Genomic DNA, 17,580 nt, shown 5'->3' on the forward strand with positions numbered 1-17,580 from the left:
ATTTACAACATTAATAGCCACACAATTGACTCAAGTTTGCTTCATAAAAAAGGACAGATGTTCTCAAACTCTCAAAATATGCAGTCACCGATGTTCAATCACATTGATTCATCTGCATGGATGATCTGCTGGGTAAATCTTACAAAAAACCAATCACATTGATTCATCTGCGATTCTGCATGGATGATCTGCTAGGTAAATCTTACCAAAAAATCAACGCTTAGGAATTCACTGAGGTGGGCCCGGAGTTTAGCCCATATTTTGGCCAACAGGACCGTCTAGAAGCACCAACAATGGAGAACTGGAAAACCTTGCTAAGTGTAGCTGTCGATAAGTATTTCATGCTTTATATTCTCACATCAATTAGCTATTTACCCAATAACTGAAGGGCAACAAACATAACAAGGAAAGCAAAGAGAAAATGAAGCAAAAATTCAGGGAAAACAAGTTCGAAATATCCGAAAATCATCAGATTGACATCCAAATGATTTGAGAAAACAAGAGCAACAATGCCAGCCTCCTTGAATAAGAAGTTTAAAACCAGATTGATCATGAAAAGCATTGATCGATCCTATTCATTGCTTCCAATCCCAAATTCAAGAACCTAAATTGGCATTTTTCAAAATTCTCCACAACTTTTCTAGTTTCCTCTGATTTTTTATTTCCCAATTTCATACCAAAGCCTCAAAATAAAGGTGGAAGAAACACAGATGCGGGAGAGAGAACTATCCACCTTGGCCTTCTTCCTCCTTCATAGCTAGGAAAGATTTGAACCATTGTTTCCAAGGAGCATCCTGTTGTTGCTCAACCCATGACAGAAAACAGCTATCTAACAAGCAGAAAAGGTTTACGTACAAAAGTTGGTACCTCACTGGAACAAATCTGAAATTTGCAACCTGAAGAAGTGGCCATATTCCTCCCTCCAAAACGAACGCCGGTATGAAATCCCTCTTGACATCTTCTTTAACTTGGGTAGCACTCTTTCCGGAGGAAAACCCCATGTAACTGAAAAACACGAGCAAGTCCAAGGGACCGAAAATGATTCCATCAAGTGCTACTTTACTAGCGACAAATCTCATGGATTTGGGTTGTAAGTGAAGGCGTGACTTCATAACCTGATCCAAGCCTTCATACCTACAGGAGGAAAAATCAAGATACTCCCAACAAAAATATCAACCATTGAAGTCATTAGTAAGGGAAAGAAAAGGATTGACAGCCACTAAAATTTAACCTACAAAGACATCTCGGAAAAGGACTGAACTAGGTCGGAAGTTCCAAGTCTCTACATGGTTTATTCCTCCCAGAAATGGTAGCTTGACCAGTTGTCCTCCTTTTACTTAGCAAAGCACAAAATATTTCAATGGGTAATTGGATGAAATCTGCCATCTTCAGAAGATCTGAGATTTTTAAAGGCTTTTCCCCCCTTCCTAGGAACACGCAAGGCACAGGAAAATAATTCACTTGTACAGTCAAAAGCGGATGGCCCACAGTGAAAGGCGAATATGCTCTTTCTTTGTTTGGAAGCTTTTTTGTTGCTAAACGAGATCAAAGCGAGACTTTCTGATCTTGGCCCTGTATTCTTTCTTAGTTCACTCTTTCTATCAAACCATTGTAAAAGCAGATCAAAGGCAATATGCCATGTTCTTGTTATGGGGCTTAGAAGGAGAGAGGAAGGAAGCCTACTTATATAACTCTTCCCAGCACTCCAGGGAGGCCCAAACTAACCTACAAGGAAAAGCTTCCCAAACTTAAAGTCCATGCTCCGTAGGTAAATCACCCAGCAAATAGGAGAAATACTATATGAAAAAAAAGAAGAAGAAGGAGAAATACTAACCAGAAGTGGCCAACTGGTCCAACAAATCCAAATCCAAACAAGCTTGTGGTTGCCACACGTCTCCAATTGATTTTTAATTCTTCATCTTCATCCTGTTATATCGAAGGAAATTAATCATTATAGAGAATATCGACGAAATAACCTCATTGGCAGTACCATGTGATGAACTAGGACATCATTTCCCATCAACTGACAAGAAAAATAAAATGTCATCGATTTGGAAATTTCTGTGCTTACAAATTAGTAACATACTTAAAACAACTATATATTGACCAAATATATAATCTTGGCTCCACAACAATGTTTTCAATCACTGGATTGGTACCTGTCACAGTTCACAGAACACATAACTTAGGGATGTGTCCTTCGAAAATTAACAAAGAAATACTAGAGAAGAATAACATATGAAGAAAGCCTGTCCTTGAAGTCCTGGACACATGAGAGAACCTCATGAAGAAAAGTTCAACTTTGATGAGAAATTGCCTAATCAACTACCAAGGAGCTAGTTTGGGTAAACATCATTTATGTTTTGGACCTCCTTTTCTCAGGAAATATCAGCATTTGTATTAACTTGAGGTACTGGCTGATTTGATTCCACCTCCATATTTTATTCCGGCAATTACAAACCCCATCACCACTCAAACACTATTATGCAATGCTAACTCTGCTGAGCTGCACCAGAAAGAATCATTGCCAAAAAGCATGAATGCGGTTTCTTACACTGCCACGGCTTTTCTGGATTCTCATTGTAGAGACACTTTTTTCTTTCCTCTTCTTCTCTTTGAGTCATCTTGTCAACAAAATAGCCCTCTATGCGTGGAGTCAGAAGTGTAAAAAGCCTCAGGAGCTCAATCTTGTACAGAGCCGAGCTTAACAAAAATAGTTGAGACTCATCTCGAATTGAAGGGGCATTGAAGTACAACTAAGCCACCTTGAGCATCTTCACAATGAAATGCTTCAGCACTTGATCACACAGGAAAAAGAACCGAACAAGAGTAAGAAGAAAACACTTCTTTATGATCTTACTGCCTGCATCCATGTTTTTAGGTCATAGAAACTTATGTAATATCTATCTTCGAGAAGCCAACATTGTTAAAATCCCCAGTTAGCATAGCACGTAAGCGTGTAAATCAGTAATCACCGTATTGCAGACAGGAAAGACGTAACAAGTTGGATGTCATTGCCTTGTCTCCTAAACAATTATGGTGAAAAGGACATACAAAAATTAACCTGCTAGACATCCCTAAATATGAGTACCATGCGATGTCTTCATCCCACCAAAAAGTTGTTCATACAAATGGTTTATAGTATTATGGGGTAAAAAAAAAAAAGCAAAAGAAGAAAAAGCCATTCAATATGTTACAGAACCATTTAATGGACCAGTCTCCCACAAAACTTATCAGTGTTTACTCGTCTGTTCAGCATTCTGCAATAAGCGATCTGAAGGTCTAAGAACTATAAGCACAGTTGCAGTTCATATAACCGAGAGCAGTTATGTCCTCGTTTGTCACATACTTGAGGATAATGCATTAATGGTCGACTTTGCGTGAGAAAGAGCAAAAACATTACGTTGTGACCAGTGATTTAAAAATAGTGCCTAGGCGAGGCGAGGCGAGAGGCACACTCCAGCGCCTCACAGGTGCAAGGTGAGGTGACCATGGAAGAGGCGACTGCCTAGTCGCTACAGTTGCGCCTAGTCGCGAGGCGTGAGGCGACTGAAAACGCATGCCTAGGCGTCGTCCAGGTCAAAAACAGAATATAAGGGCAAAAATAAGACTTACACTTATACAATACACACGAAGCCTCCTAGGCGTCGTCGATCGAAGCTGCCTCTCTCTCCTCTGCGAACGAAGCTCCCTGTCTCTCCTCTGCGATCGAAGCCCTCACTCTCTCTCTCCTCTGTGATCGATCGTGAAGGTAAGCTCTCTGCTCTCTCTCTCTCTCTAAGATCGATTGATCCCCTCTCTCTCTCTCTCTTCTGATCGACTGACCTACACACACACACCCATTTTTTTAATCGATTGATCAGTAAACTCTCTCTGTGCTGATTGATTTTTTTTTATCCGTCTCTGCTGATCAATTGATCAGTGTTTTGTTTCTCAAATGAGACCCACAGTTTTTTCTCTCTCTCTCACTGTGATCAGTGTTCTGTTTCTCAAATGAGACCACAGTTTTTTTTTTATCCGTCTATGCTGATGGATTGGAATGTTGTTGCGGCGGCTAGTGGAGTTGAAGAACCTAGCAAAGTTACTAGGTCAACTCATAAACAAACAACTTCACAGAAGGGTTCAAAAGCATCAAGTTTTCATGTAGATGATTGGAAAGAAGAAGAATTTGACGACTTTGTTTCAAATGAAGGAGACGAGGAAGATGTGGATGGATATAAGTTAAATGATGATGAAGATATTGGTGATTGAGTGATGAAAGGATGATGTCTTCAAGTCTTGTTTGGAATATCTGGATTGTTACATTTTATGAGAGTATTTTACGTATTTTACTAGTATTTCGTATGTTGGATTGTTGGTTATTATGCAATATGGTGATGTTTATTCTTGTTTTGATGGTAGGAGCGAATATTGGTCATTTATGTAGTTTATATTTCTTTTTTGTTAAATGCTCGCCTCGCTTCAATGAGGTGCTCACCTCACTTCAATGAGGGTTTTCTTGCCTCGCGTATTTAAATCACTGGTTGTGACCTATTTTAACAACATACTATTCTAGAACTTCCTCAACCAAGGAAAGACACCTATTTGACCAACCTTGTCTAAAATTTAAAAGAAAACGACTCAAAAAATGGCACAAAGATAGAAGAATTAATTTTTAGTGAGTCTTGCTTCTTCTTTTTTGGTTTTTACATCTAGCCACTCTCTTTTCATCACTCGTTCAGGTCAATGGCCTATGTCAGCCTGTAGTCTCCCCTAGTTGAAGGCTATTAGAGTGGGACAAAAGAAACACAAGATGTAGTTGATGAAATGAATGGCAGGTGCGAACATAGCATTGAAAGGAAGTATGAAGCAAAGATGAATACTTGATCACCAGGTTGTCCATGTATGAAAATATACGTCTCCCGTATTCAGCTTTGAAGAATCATATCACACTAATCCAAAAACGTAGACCCCCATTAATGATGATGGCAACGATTAACCTTGAGGGGTCCACTGATTTAAGAGGTTAAAAGCCAAGGATATTGGACCTATACTTCTCATGTCAAAGATTTCCAATCCAGTAAGTTGCTCAATGCATTTATTTTCCTACTGTATCTGCTTATTTCATTTTGTACTTTCGGGATGAATGGAATTAATTTTGCCTATCCAAAAAAAAGAAGAAAGATTTCCAATCCAGTAAGCTTAACAAATGAATCATCCTTAGTCACACAATGAATCAGGCCTATTAATTAACCTTGTGGTCAAAATTCTGAACTTTAAAACTGGAGGCAGCTACTTTGTGTTTATAATGCCTCAGGTTGGGTCTGTACCCAATCAAACCTAAGTGTTAAAGAGGGATTCATAGCATATATAAAATTAAATGTAGCTAGGGTTCACACAAATAAAATCATCTCACAACTAAATATATCATGTAACAAATGAATGCAAAAGACATAGACGGCAAAAAAAAAAAAGAATACTTTGAGAAACCCATTTGACCAAACAGCTAGAAGAAGGGAACAGAACCCTTACACTAGCACAAATAAAGGAAGGGCAAAGGGAGAGAAAATGAAAGAAATAGCCGAAAAGTAGGATATACTCGTATGCCCAAACAGCGAATAAAAGCTACAAAAGTCTGAATTAAAACGCAGAATATACTTGGTGTGGGATCTTCTTTAATGGGTACTCACAGAAATTTGGCGACGTTTTTGGGCAGTGTAATGGGTGACGGTCTGGGCAGCAATATCACCACATCCCCAAATCAAACCTGAGCTGATGATCTGGGTCTTCACTGGATGCACTGCCAGACAATTCTGGTACCATTTCCACACTTTCAACATCGTTTCACAAACTTAATGCAGCGAGCGAGAGAGAGAGAACCTCGACGGACTGGTTTACAATTTTTTTTCCCCTTTCCGAAAAGAGAACTAGTACTATTGGTAAAAGAGAGAAACTAAAAGCTAGACTGGTTGTATATAGAGATTAGAGACAAATTGTTATAGCTAATCAAAATTCTCTCTCCCCCTCCCTCCCTCTCTCTCTGCTACTTTATCCTTTTCATTAAAATTAATAGGTTTGCCAAGCTGTGGTTTTCCCACCGGTATCTACGTTTTGAACACGAATACCCTCTAATCTTTAAAAACACACAAAAGCACCTATTTATTTATAACCATTAACCAATCAGCATCGTTCTGTTAAAAGACCGTTAAGATGAAGGGAACGTGTGGATAATTTTTAATAGATGAAGGGGTCAGTGTAAGCAATTTTTAAGGGATAGAATCATTATTTCCCATCATTCTATTAACGGGGGCAATTATTTGCAACCCTCTATTTTCTCCCTAAGCCGGTTAAAATTTTCAAACTAATTACAGCATGACCTCTCAATGCAAAATGACTTACTTGCCGTTACGTGATGAGCAACCAAGATTGTATAATCTTGGTGCTCTAGTTCCTTAATTTGTAGCATTTTGATTCCCTTAGATATCATTTGTATCTCATTTTGCACGTAAGGGTTTGTTTTGGTTGTCTCAGGTAATACGCGGTGCTAAGGCGGTTCTTAACGCCAAGGATCGTAGTCAGAAGTATCCAAGGGTTCGAGGCAGTGAGGCAATGTTCCACCAAGCCCCGTCGGGTGATTAATCTAGGCCAAAGAGGGTGTCGGGCCGCTGTCAGGCTGTCCGGGCCAAAGCAGAGAAAAATCTGAAGTTCTGCCTCCTATGAACCGGTACTGGGATTTGGCCAGTACCGGTTCATGCTATCCAGAGTCTACGTTTTTCCAGCTTTTGAAGACCTATGAACCGGTACTGGGAATTGGCCAGTATCGGTTCATACTACAGATTACAGCCACGTTTTTGCTGCTTTTTCTACTTTCTACTTTTGGAATATCTTCCACTTTTGGTTACTTTTGGGATATTTTGTGAGAGAGAGACCACCTTGTATAAATAGGGTCTCTCTCTCTCTCTCGTTGATCATCTTGTCACTTTCCACTTTAAGTCTTTTAGTTTTCTAGAACTCCATTAATGAACTTCAAGCTTTTCTAGCTAATGTCTTAAAGAACTCCTCAAGGTATTTGTCGTTTAATGTTTTCTTGTTTATTAATGTTGTAGCCGCGGACTAGATTCTTTATAAAATCAACTTTATTTTCATTTCTATCGGTTTAAATTCATGTCTTATTTCTATGCTTTTGTTTTTGCTTTAAGTATGTGTGAGTAGTCGTTTGGCCAAGTCTTGGGATAATCTTTCCCGAAGACTTAGGTGGTTACTTGGTTTTCAAACATTAGGGCTTAAAAGCATGATTTACGGAATATAACTTAACTTGCATTTTTGGTCCAAGCAAAGGGGTGTTAACTACTTGGTGAGGCGTTTGTCAAGCGGTCTTGGTAAGCGGCTCCCCGAGGGCTCGTGGCCTCCTATGTGTTCGATAAATTTGTCAAACAAGTTGGTTCGCCTCCGTTTAATCACATCTTTCATTAAACGTAGTCATAAAAGTTAAATTCTCCGGGCGAGAGCACGCGGTCGTGACTCTCGCCTGAGTCATTTTGAGAACCGGTAACCTCCTTTGTCAAGGGTTAGAAGATCCTTTTACTTGCCTCTTTTAAGTTAACTAAGCTTTTTCCTAGTCTTTTGCCCGGGCGATTTTCACCAATTCTAAGCAAAATCAAGTTGGCCGTCTTGAACGCCGCAGTCTACCTTTTAAACCTACAATCCAGACTAGCTATATTGCGAATTCCCTGTGGTACGATCCCGGTCTTGCCGGTTTACTATGCTACCGACGACCTAGCCCTACGCTTGGGGTTTTTCTCAACCTTATTTGAAGGCGAGGTTGGAGGCTAAGCATTTTTGGCGCCGTTGCCGGGGATTTCTTTATTTAGCTTATTTGGAGGATTGACAAACCATTGTAAGTATTCCATTTAATTTTCCTTTTATGTGTATTGAACTCAACTTAGCGGATACCTCTAACTGAGCCACCAATTCGACTTGAGGTTTAACGAAGCTAGTCGAGCATCAATTGTCTTTTTACTTTCTATTTATTATTGCTTATATAGCTGTGGTGGTGGTATAACCCCACAGAACTGTTTGAGAACGAGGCGGCGGCATAGCCCCTCTAGTTTGCTTTATTGGTCTGTGCAGGTTGTATGCTCAATATTTATCGTAGCCCCTTATCGAATCGGCTACATCGATCTGCATCTCGCAAGTTATCACCTCCATTAAGCCCAATGGCAGATCAACCGGCAGCGCGTACTTTGCGCGATTATTTAATGCCAGAAAGAGGTCCACATGTCTCCCCCATAGCCATTCCCACTTGCACTGCCGCTAATGCGTTCGCTTTCAAGCCAGAATACCATCGGGTTATACCAGAGTTTCAGGGGCGTGAATTGGAGGATCCCTATGCTCACATTCGGGAATTCGAGACTATCGTTAACACCTTTGTGACCGGGCCGGGACAGCTAGATCAAGCTCGCTTGAAGTTATTTCCCTTCTCGCTCAAAGACAATGCTAAGCAGTGGTTCCATTCTTTGAAGCCCCGCTCTTTGCTGACATGGGGGGAAGTGCAAGATGTGTTCACCACGAAGTTCTTTCCGGTCAGCCGAACCAAGCTTCTCATGGATCAAATTCAGAATTTCAAGCAAAAAGATGGGGAGGTCTTCTATAAGTATTGGGAGCGTTACAAGGATTTACTTGCCGCTGTCCCACACCACAATTTTCCCATGTATCTTGTGAGTAACTATTTCTATTTGGGTTGTGATCGGGAGTCTAAGCAGCTTCTGGATACTATGGGGAGCGGTGACTTTATGGGAAAGGACCTCGACGCCGCTTGGGAATTCTTAGATGCTTTGGCCGAGAGAGCTCAAACTTGGCAATACATTGATCCGGGTGACCAAGCTATGAGAAATCAAGGACCGGGAGGCTCCGGTAAGTTTTCGGTGAACGAGCATAACGGTCTTGAGACGCGGTTGGATGAGTTATCGTTAAAGTTGGACAAAATGAAGCTAGATTCGGTCCAAGTGAAAGAAGTGAAGGAGGTTCGCCAAGTGGAAGAAGTTTGTGTCATTTGTGAGACTACGGGTCATTCGACCGACAACTGTCATACCATCCCCACCCTCCGACATCACTATAATCAACTCCCCGAAGAAGTATGTGCACTGAATCAACGTTGGGATCCATATTCCAATACTTACAATCCGGGGTTGAGGTCTAATCCGGCTTTCCGGTGGGGTAACCAGAATGAGGCCGGTTCGTCAACTTCTTAAGCCCCTCCTCCTCAGAATCAAACTTGGCGCCAACCTCAGTTTCAAGGTCCGCCACGGTTCCCTACGGTTCCATCTCAAGGACCTCCCGGATTCATACCGCCAAACCAGTTCCAAGGGCAAAACCAATTTCAGCATCAACCAGCACCGCCACCACGACGTTCTTTGGAGGATACTTTGAATGCTTTCTGTCAAATGCAAACGACCACCAATGAGCAAACTGCTCAGGCGATGAACGATATAAGGAATCAAGTGGGTAAATTGACAACGGCTATCGGTGTATTGCAACAAGAGAAAGGCAAACTACCTACCCAACCTCAACCAAACCCTCAAGGCCAACATTTTGCACAAAGCTCTTCGGTGATTCTCCCCGAGCAAGCGAAGGCCATAATCTCGTTGAGAAGTGGGAAGACGGTTGATAATGCCCAAGTGGAGCCGCCGGTCGCGCCAATCTTGCTACCTTTTCCGGCACCATTAAAGCCAACAATGCCAAATGGCGAATCTCCCAAGCTAGTTCCTACGGAAGAAGAGAAAGGAAAAGTCAAAGAGAGCGATATTCCGCCCACTTTCACCGTTCCCGCTCCATATCCTAACCGACTAAAGTCGCCTGCCAAGCCAAATCTGAACAGTGATATCTATGAAGTTCTCAAGAAAGTGACGGTCAACCTTCCTTTGTTAGATGCTATTAAACAGATTCCATCGTACGCCAAATTTTTGAAGGAGTTGTGCACTCACAAACGGCAACTCCAAGTGCAGAAGAAGGTGTTCTTGACTGAACAAGTGAGCTCGCTCTTCCAGTCAACCCTTCCGCCCAAGTATACTGATTCGGGGTGTCCTACGATATCCATCACTATTGGGGGAAAGGTTGTTGAGAAAGCACTTCTTGATTTGGGCGTAAGCGTGAACCTCCTGCCTTTCTCAGTGTATAAACAACTCGGGTTGGGGGAAATGAAGCCGACTCGGGTGACTTTACAGTTGGCGGATCGGAGTATTCGAGTTCCCAAAGGGATGGTCGAAGATGTTCTTGTTCAAGTTGACCAGTTCGTGTACCCAGTCGACTTCGTGGTTCTTGATACGTGCCCGGTGCCGGCGGCTCAATCATCCGTTCCAATTATTCTTGGCCGGCCGTTTTTAGCAACATCCGATGCTGTAATTCATTGTCGGGATGGCCGACTTAACCTGAGTTTTGGCAACATGAAGATGCAAGTCAACATGTTCCATATCGGTAGCCGATTGGGCGATGACGAGGATGTGTGCGGAGTAAGCATGATCGATTCACTTGTTCAAGACCACGTCACTACGTTTATTTGCAACGATGAGTTGGAGTTGGCACTGACTTCCGCCGAGGCTGATTTTCTTGACTCCCCCGATGTTGCTTACTTGTGCTCTTTGCTCGATGATGAGGAGGCATGTGGTATAACCCCGTGGGTCCCAAAATTCGAGGAGCTACCTCCAATTGAGAAGCGCGCCGTTCCGTCTAGCGTGGAACCCCCAGTGCTCGAGTTGAAACCACTACCGGATACCCTGAAGTACGCCTATCTTGGTGAAGGCCAAACATATCCGATGGTAGTCTCCTCCGCCCTAACCGAACTTCAGGAATTTCAATTACTCTCTAAGTTGAGGAAGCATTCAAAGGCTATTGGGTGGTCCATAGCCGATATCAAAGGAATAGATGGATCTCTTTGCTCTAATCACATTTACATGGAGGATGATGTTAAGCCTTCTCGCCAGCCTCAACGACGATTAAACCCGATTATGAAGGATGCGGTGCGAGCGGAAGTTCTTAAATTGTTGGATGTTGGCATTATTTACCCTATAGCAGATTCCAAGTGGGTGAGCCCGATACAAGTGGTACCCAAGAAGTCTGGGGTGACTGTGGTGAAAAATGACAAGGATGAGCTTATTCCAATGCGGGTTCAGACTGGTTGGTGGGTGTGCATTGATTATCGGAAGCTGAACGCCAGTACAAGAAAGGACCACTTTCCCCTTCCCTTCATCGATCAGATTTTGGAAAGAGTGGCCGGGCACAAGTTTTACTGCTTCTTGGACGGGTACTCCGGTTATAATCAGATTGAGGTGGCCTTGGAAGATCAAGAGAAGACTACTTTCACGTGCCCATTCGGGACCTTTGCGTATCGTCGTATGCCGTTCAGGCTTTGCAATGCCCCCGGTACCTTCTCAAGGTGTATTATGGGCCTTTTCAGCGACATGGTGGAGAAAATTATGGAAGTGTTCATGGACGACTTCTCGGTTTTCGGTGACTCTTTTGAGGCTTGCCTTGCCAACTTGGGGTTAGTGTTAGCCCGGTGCGAGGAAAAGAACCTGGTGCTGAATTGGGAGAAATGTCACTTTATGGTGACCGAAGGCATTGTACTCGGCCATATTGTTTCTTCGAAAGGCATCGAAGTGGATCGGGCAAAAATTGATTTGATTGGGAATCTTCCGACTCCAAAGTGTTTGAAGGATATCTGATCTTTCTTGGGGCATGTCGGTTTCTATCGGCGTTTTATCAAAGATTTTAGTGCAATTGCCCGGCCTTTATGTCATTTGCTCGCCAAAGATGTGCCGTTCGAGTGGACGCCGGGTTGCGAGGCCGCCTTTGCCAAGTTAAAGTCTAGCCTCACCTCTCCACCTATTGTGCGATCGCCGGATTGGGAATTGCCCTTCGAGCTCATGTGTGACGCCAGTGATTACGCCGTTGGAGCTGTTTTGGGTCAACGGAAGGGGAAAGAGCCGTACGTCATCTACTATGCAAGTAAGACGCTCAATGAGGCTCAAATGAACTATTCGACTACGGAGAAGGAGTTGCTTGCCATAGTCTTTACGTTGGACAAGTTTTGGTCTTATCTAGTGGGAGCTCCGATCACCGTGTTCACCGATCATTCCGCTCTCAAGTACCTTTTTACGAAGCAGGATGCCAAGGCGAGATTGATTCGGTGGATCTTACTTCTACAAGAGTTTGACCTCACTATTAAGGACAAGAAGGGGGTAGAGAATGTGGTGGCCGATCATTTGTCTCGGCTAGAGTTCGAAGATCATACATCACACATCCCTATCAGTGACTCTTTCCCCGATGAGCAATTATTTTCAATTTCCACGGCTCCATGGTACGCGGATATTGTGAACTACTTGGTTACCGGTCGGATGCCTGCCCATTGGAATTTGCATGAACAGCGTCAGTTTTTGGCCGAGGTGAAACGGTTCTCTTTTGATGACCCGTATTTGTTTAAGTATTGCGCCGACCAACTTGTCCGCTGTTGTGTGCCCGATTCTGAGCAACAAAGTGTTATCAAGTTTTGCCACACGGAGGCATGTGGCGGCCATTTTTCGTTCAAAAAGGCCGCCGCCAAGATTTTGCAGTGCGGTTTCTATTGGCCACAATTGTACAAGGATACATTTGCTTTCTGCCGAGCGTGTGCACGCTGTCAACTTTTGGGATGTGTGACACAGCGGAATGAAATGCCGCTTATGCCCATCTTGATCATCGAAGTGTTCGATTGTTGGGGAATCGACTTCATGGGACCGTTTCCTACGTCATTTGGTTACCTCTACATTTTGCTTGCCGTTGATTATGTAAGCAAGTGGGTAGAGGCCATTCCCACTCGTACCAATGATGCCCAAGTCGTGGTTGATTTTCTTCGGGAGTACATCTTAGCAAGATTCGGGATGCCGAGGGCTATCATCAGCGACCAAGGGTCTCATTTCTGCAGTCGGTCCATTGCCGCTCTAATGAAGAAGTATGCCATCATTCACAAAGTCTCAACGGCGTACCACCCGCAGACGAATGGCCAAGCGGAGTTGGCGAATCGGGAAATCAAGAATATCTTGGAGAAGACGGTTAATCCTACCCGTAAAGACTGGTCAACTCGTTTGGTCGATACTTTGTGGGCTTACCGTACTACTTACAAGACGATTTTGGGGATGTCACCGTATCGGTTGGTCTATGGGAAAGCATGCCACTTGCCGGTAGAGCTTGAGCATAAAGCATATTGGGCCATTAAGAAGTTAAATTTCAATATCGCCAAAGCCGGCGCCCGCCGCAAGCTCCAATTGACGAAACTCGAGGAGTTGAGGTACAATGCTTACGACCATTCTAGCGCGTATAAATCTAAACTCAAAGCCAAGCATGATAATAAAATTGTGATTAAAAACTTTGAGCCCGGCCAAAAAGTGTTATTGTATAATTCCCGGTTGCATCTACATCCCGGTAAGTTGCGCTCACGTTGGGCCGGACCGTATGTTGTCAAAACTGTGTTCCCTCATGGGGCAATAGAAGTAGAAAGCATGAGTACCGGTTCCTCTTTCAAAATTAATGGTCAACGGCTTAAGCCCTTCCTTGGTGGCTTTGAAGCTTGCGAGCCCGATGAGGTTTTGGCCGATCCCGTTTATACGGATGGCCCGTTGGTTTAGTTTGCGTTATTTTAATTTGCACGGGGAGCGAAAACGTAACCGCTGAACTTAACTGTTTGTCCGACCCGGCCCCCGGGTAGGGGGTACCCTCCATTGACTTGGGTATATGTAGCTCCGCACGCCGCTACTAAAAAAAGGATCATGTGCCCAGCTCCGGTTAGTAAGAGCAATTTTAATATCAGTGACATAGGGCTTTCATTAGCTTTTCTGATAGGAGTAATTCACAGTGAACCACTCACGTCTTCTAGATTAGCCCCAACGGGGGCGGTATAGATCTTAGGTTAGGCCTTGATATTCCCGTGCTCCATTACCGCACTTGGCTCTATCTTGTGCCTGCCTGGTTACGATCTTAGGGGACGTTGGACTTCATTGTTTGGCGGAGTCCAGCTGTGACTTGGACGCTCCGAGCTCTGATATTAAATTCTGTATGTTTGTACATTTGTAAATATTGCTTTTATGTTTTGTTCTTTATTTATCATGTTTCGGGATACTTTCACCAAAAGATTTCACAAACGCATCATTGTATCGGGCTTTAATTAGTCCTTCTTTGACGTAGTTTGCCGTTAACGATCCATGCTCACCAGATATGTCCCTATCGGGGGCAATTTAGGTCTTTGGGTGAGGCCAGCTATTCCCGTGCTTTGGCACTAGGCTCTGTCTGGCATCACTTTGTTTTGATCATAGGGAACGCTGGGCTTAATTGCTTGGCGAGGTCGAGTGGTGAATTTTACTTCGGGCATGATGTAACAACTTTGATGGTCTAGTATAGCCACCCGCGTTTTGCCTACTTGGTGAGACACGGGAAGAAAAGTATGACTCGTAAGATTGCGTGAAAATCGGGTGGTGTTCTTTGCCATTTTTCTTTGTTTTTTCTGTTTGTTGGGCGCCCGGATAACACGAGCCGGGCGGTTCTAATGTCATTTGGCTCTTAGTATGTAGTTCGGGCTTAAGTCTTTTACAGGGTGTACGTGCTACCACACCAGCCTTGGTGGATTGGATCTACCGTCGGAGTGATTGAGGCATTCAGGAGCCCTAAGCATGGGTGCGATTACGTGTCGCGGTTGTTAGTCCAACAAAGCTTTGGCCATGATCCTGTGTGACTAGCTATGGTTCCGTTGGCAGAGCCGAAGGAGTTGGCCTTGGAAGCCGTTCGGATGACGAAAAGAGTCGGTGACGCAAAAGCCTCCAACTTGGTCGAGGTATAAGGGGGTTGACATTCCCCCGTTGGTACGCTCTTTTGTTCCCTTTCTCCTTCCTGTTGTTTTTCGTGCTATGGGGACATAGCATCCTTTAAGTTGGGGGGAGGGATATAGTTGCGCTATATATGTTGTTTCTTGGTTTTCATGTTCGGTAAAAAAAAATTCGTTTTTAGGTTGCAATCCTTCCGTTATTACAAAATTTAGTGGATTAAAACAACTTGGCACATGCTTATTGTTCTTAATTGGCAAGAGCTCGGTGTTTGATATTAAGTGACAGTGTACATTTCAACTCATAAGCATGATTAAAGATGAGCAATTAGGTGTTGAGTATGTTTTGAGCAAGTTTTACCCATATCCCGTTCTTGTTTCTTCGTAAATTTGTAGCTTAGGTAAAATACTCTCTTGTCATACCTAAGTGTGCTTGATATCATTGTTGAATCATTTTGGAATCTATAGCGTACGAAGGAAGTGATACAAGGCATTCTTTGTTTAATTAAACCACAAATGTGTCCCCTCATCCTATTTTATAGCCTGGTCCGTGTCCTCCTATTTGTTCAATAACTTAGGGAACCGGATGTTTGGAGGGTGGTTTGGAATGCTGTTTTACCTGCTGAGAGGTGTTCGGGGGATGTTTGGAAGGTGTTGGGAATGAGTGGAGTTCGAAATGTTAAAGTGGGCAAAAATTCAAAAAATCAGGAGACATGAACCGGTACTGGGATTTGGCCAGTACCGGTTCATAACTGACAGAATTTGAAAAAAAGGGGTTCGGTTCGTTTTGTTCTCTTTTCTCTCCTACCCACTATGTAAACCCAAAACCTATTCTATTCCCATTCCAAAACCCAGAAACGGCAGCCCCCCCCCCCCCCCCCCCCCCCCCCCACGCCTCTGTTCTTCATTTTTCTACTTCGTTCTTCTACAAATCCTCTCCAAATCATCCCAAATCTCTCTCAAAACTTCATCATCCTTCACAAAAACACTTAATCTTCAAGTTTTGTGGAGGATTTCAGAAGTTTTAAAGGAGGGTTCTCATTTTCAAGGTCCGAAAATCTCCATAACCAAGGTAATCTCGAAATTTTTCTTTCTCCTGTGAAATTCCTTTGTTCAGTACCTTGATTCACCTTGATTACTCTCGAAAGTTGAGAAATTTCAAAGTTGTATTAAGGGTTGTGGAAGTTTTGACTCCTAGATCCCCAAGACACAGGGAACCCGAAATTTTCTCTCTCCACCTTCTCAATTTCGAATTCCCTCATAATTTCCTACATTGACCCACACGCCCACACCACCGGAATCTGTAATTTCTTGTCAACCCACAAGAAATCCGAAATTTGTGAACTATAACCACCAAGCATCTGATGATCTCTGATTGAGGACTGAAAATGGGGGTTAATCCATTGCTAGTTTTGTTGTTCTACACTTGTGGATTAGTTTCGGGAGTTTAATTGAGTGCCTACTGTTTCTGTTGATAGATTGCATTATCAGGGTGAATTGTTGTGAGTTTTTGGCTGCTTTTGGACTGTTTCCGTTACGGGGGCTGAAATTTGCTGCAGGTGGTTGTTTGACTAAAGTTTGGGGGGTGCTCTGTTTTGTGAGAATTGTTGTTTCGAAATGGGGAGATCAAAGAAGCTTATGGGGGATGCGATACAATCAGTGGATAATTCTGGTAAAACGTCGTACATTAAACGCTCCGATCCGGAGAAGAATGCTGAGCGCGCGGAGAGAAGCGAAGAGGAAAATAGGAAGCGGAAAAGAGAGAGGAAAGAGGAGGAGAAAAAGAGATGGGAAAAGGAGTTAAAAGGTCGGAAGTACATTTGTGAACGTCAGGTGGATCGAGCGAAGATAGGAACTCACCCAATCATTGACATCATCAACCAACGAGGATTGCATTTCTTTTTCGATCCAATCAAAGGCTTTAAACCCAAGTTGGTGCTTGATTTCTATGCTAATATGGAAGTGGATGAGAAGGAAGAGAAAATAACCTCTCGTTTGGGGAAGAAAACTGTGCTCGTAACCCCGACTGTCATAGCCAAGTATCTAAACAACTACCAATGCCCCTCACTCCAAGCTATTACTTACCCTGCTAGAGGATGGTCTAAGTCAGAGGAAGAAATCCAAAATGCTCTAACTGATAAACCCCTTAAGCTTGACCGTTTTGTCCATGGCAGGTTATTCGAGAAGTATCGGGTTATTAATAAGGTGGTTCATTACAATCTTTGTCCCCATGGCTCGGAGAAGCTTCCACGTAAGGAGGATGGCGAGGTTATTTTTGTTTTTGGTTCCAATGAGGAGGTGGTTGATTGGGCTTTGTTCATTTGGAAGTCGTTGGTGAGGTTTAGGGAGCGTTCGGCACCGTCAAAGCCTAATATTCCGTTTCCGGCTATGATTACCTCTCTTTGTGAGTCTCAAGGAGTGCTAGTTCCAGAAAGGCTTCTTCCGGGTACCCCCGGTCCTATTACGGGTGGCTCTGTGGAGAAAAGCAAGGCATTATCTCAGCCACCCCTGCCCGACAGTTTCGATTTCCCTACGCCTACTGCTAGGACTCACTTTGGGAGGATTGAAGAATATACTAGAATTATGGCTACTCAGCTCCAATCAGTGCAGAGGAAACAGAAAAAGCTTGAGACTCAAATGCGTCGTACGAGGAGGGATGTCTCGACCATAAAGAGGGGGATGTTATGGATAGCAGCTCGATGTGGGAAAGAAAGTGATGTGTAAGTTCCCACAGAGGCCGATATGAGAGAATCGAC

The 17,580-nt window shown here is 43.3% G+C and overlaps 1 protein-coding gene across 2 annotated transcripts; it reads right to left on the bottom strand.

Moving 5' to 3' along the window:
* Positions 1 to 433: 433 nt before the first annotated feature.
* Positions 434 to 6,056, bottom strand: LOC131333502 (uncharacterized). Of its 2 annotated transcripts, XM_058368067.1 has the most exons (4): positions 5,670 to 5,766; positions 2,555 to 2,797; positions 1,835 to 1,926; positions 434 to 1,134 (listed from the first exon to the last, which is right to left on the bottom strand). In XM_058368067.1, the coding sequence occupies exons 2-4, from the start codon at positions 2,579 to 2,581 to the stop codon at positions 726 to 728; spliced, it is 528 nt and encodes a 175-aa protein (XP_058224050.1). In that variant the 5' UTR covers positions 2,582 to 2,797; positions 5,670 to 5,766; the 3' UTR covers positions 434 to 725. The 2 variants fall into 2 exon arrangements, with proteins under 2 accessions (XP_058224050.1, XP_058224049.1); XM_058368066.1 differs by lacking the exon at positions 2,555 to 2,797 and having other exon boundaries at positions 5,670 to 6,056.
* Positions 6,057 to 17,580: the final 11,524 nt, after the last annotated feature.

The sequence above is a fragment of the Rhododendron vialii genome, chromosome 7a (assembly GCF_030253575.1).
Source record: "Rhododendron vialii isolate Sample 1 chromosome 7a, ASM3025357v1".
NCBI lineage: Eukaryota > Viridiplantae > Streptophyta > Magnoliopsida > Ericales > Ericaceae > Rhododendron > Rhododendron vialii.

Coding starts and splice junctions, on each gene's coding strand:
- LOC131333502 (XM_058368066.1), bottom strand. CDS start 5,819: ATGTTGAAAGTGTGGAAATGGTACCAGAATTGTCTGGCAGTGCATCCA. Junction 1,927..5,669: donor AAAAACGTCGCCAAATTTCT/GTGAGTACCCAT, acceptor TCGATATAACAG/GATGAAGATGAAGAATTAAA. Junction 1,135..1,834: donor GGACCAGTTGGCCACTTCTG/GTTAGTATTTCT, acceptor TTCCTCCTGTAG/GTATGAAGGCTTGGATCAGG.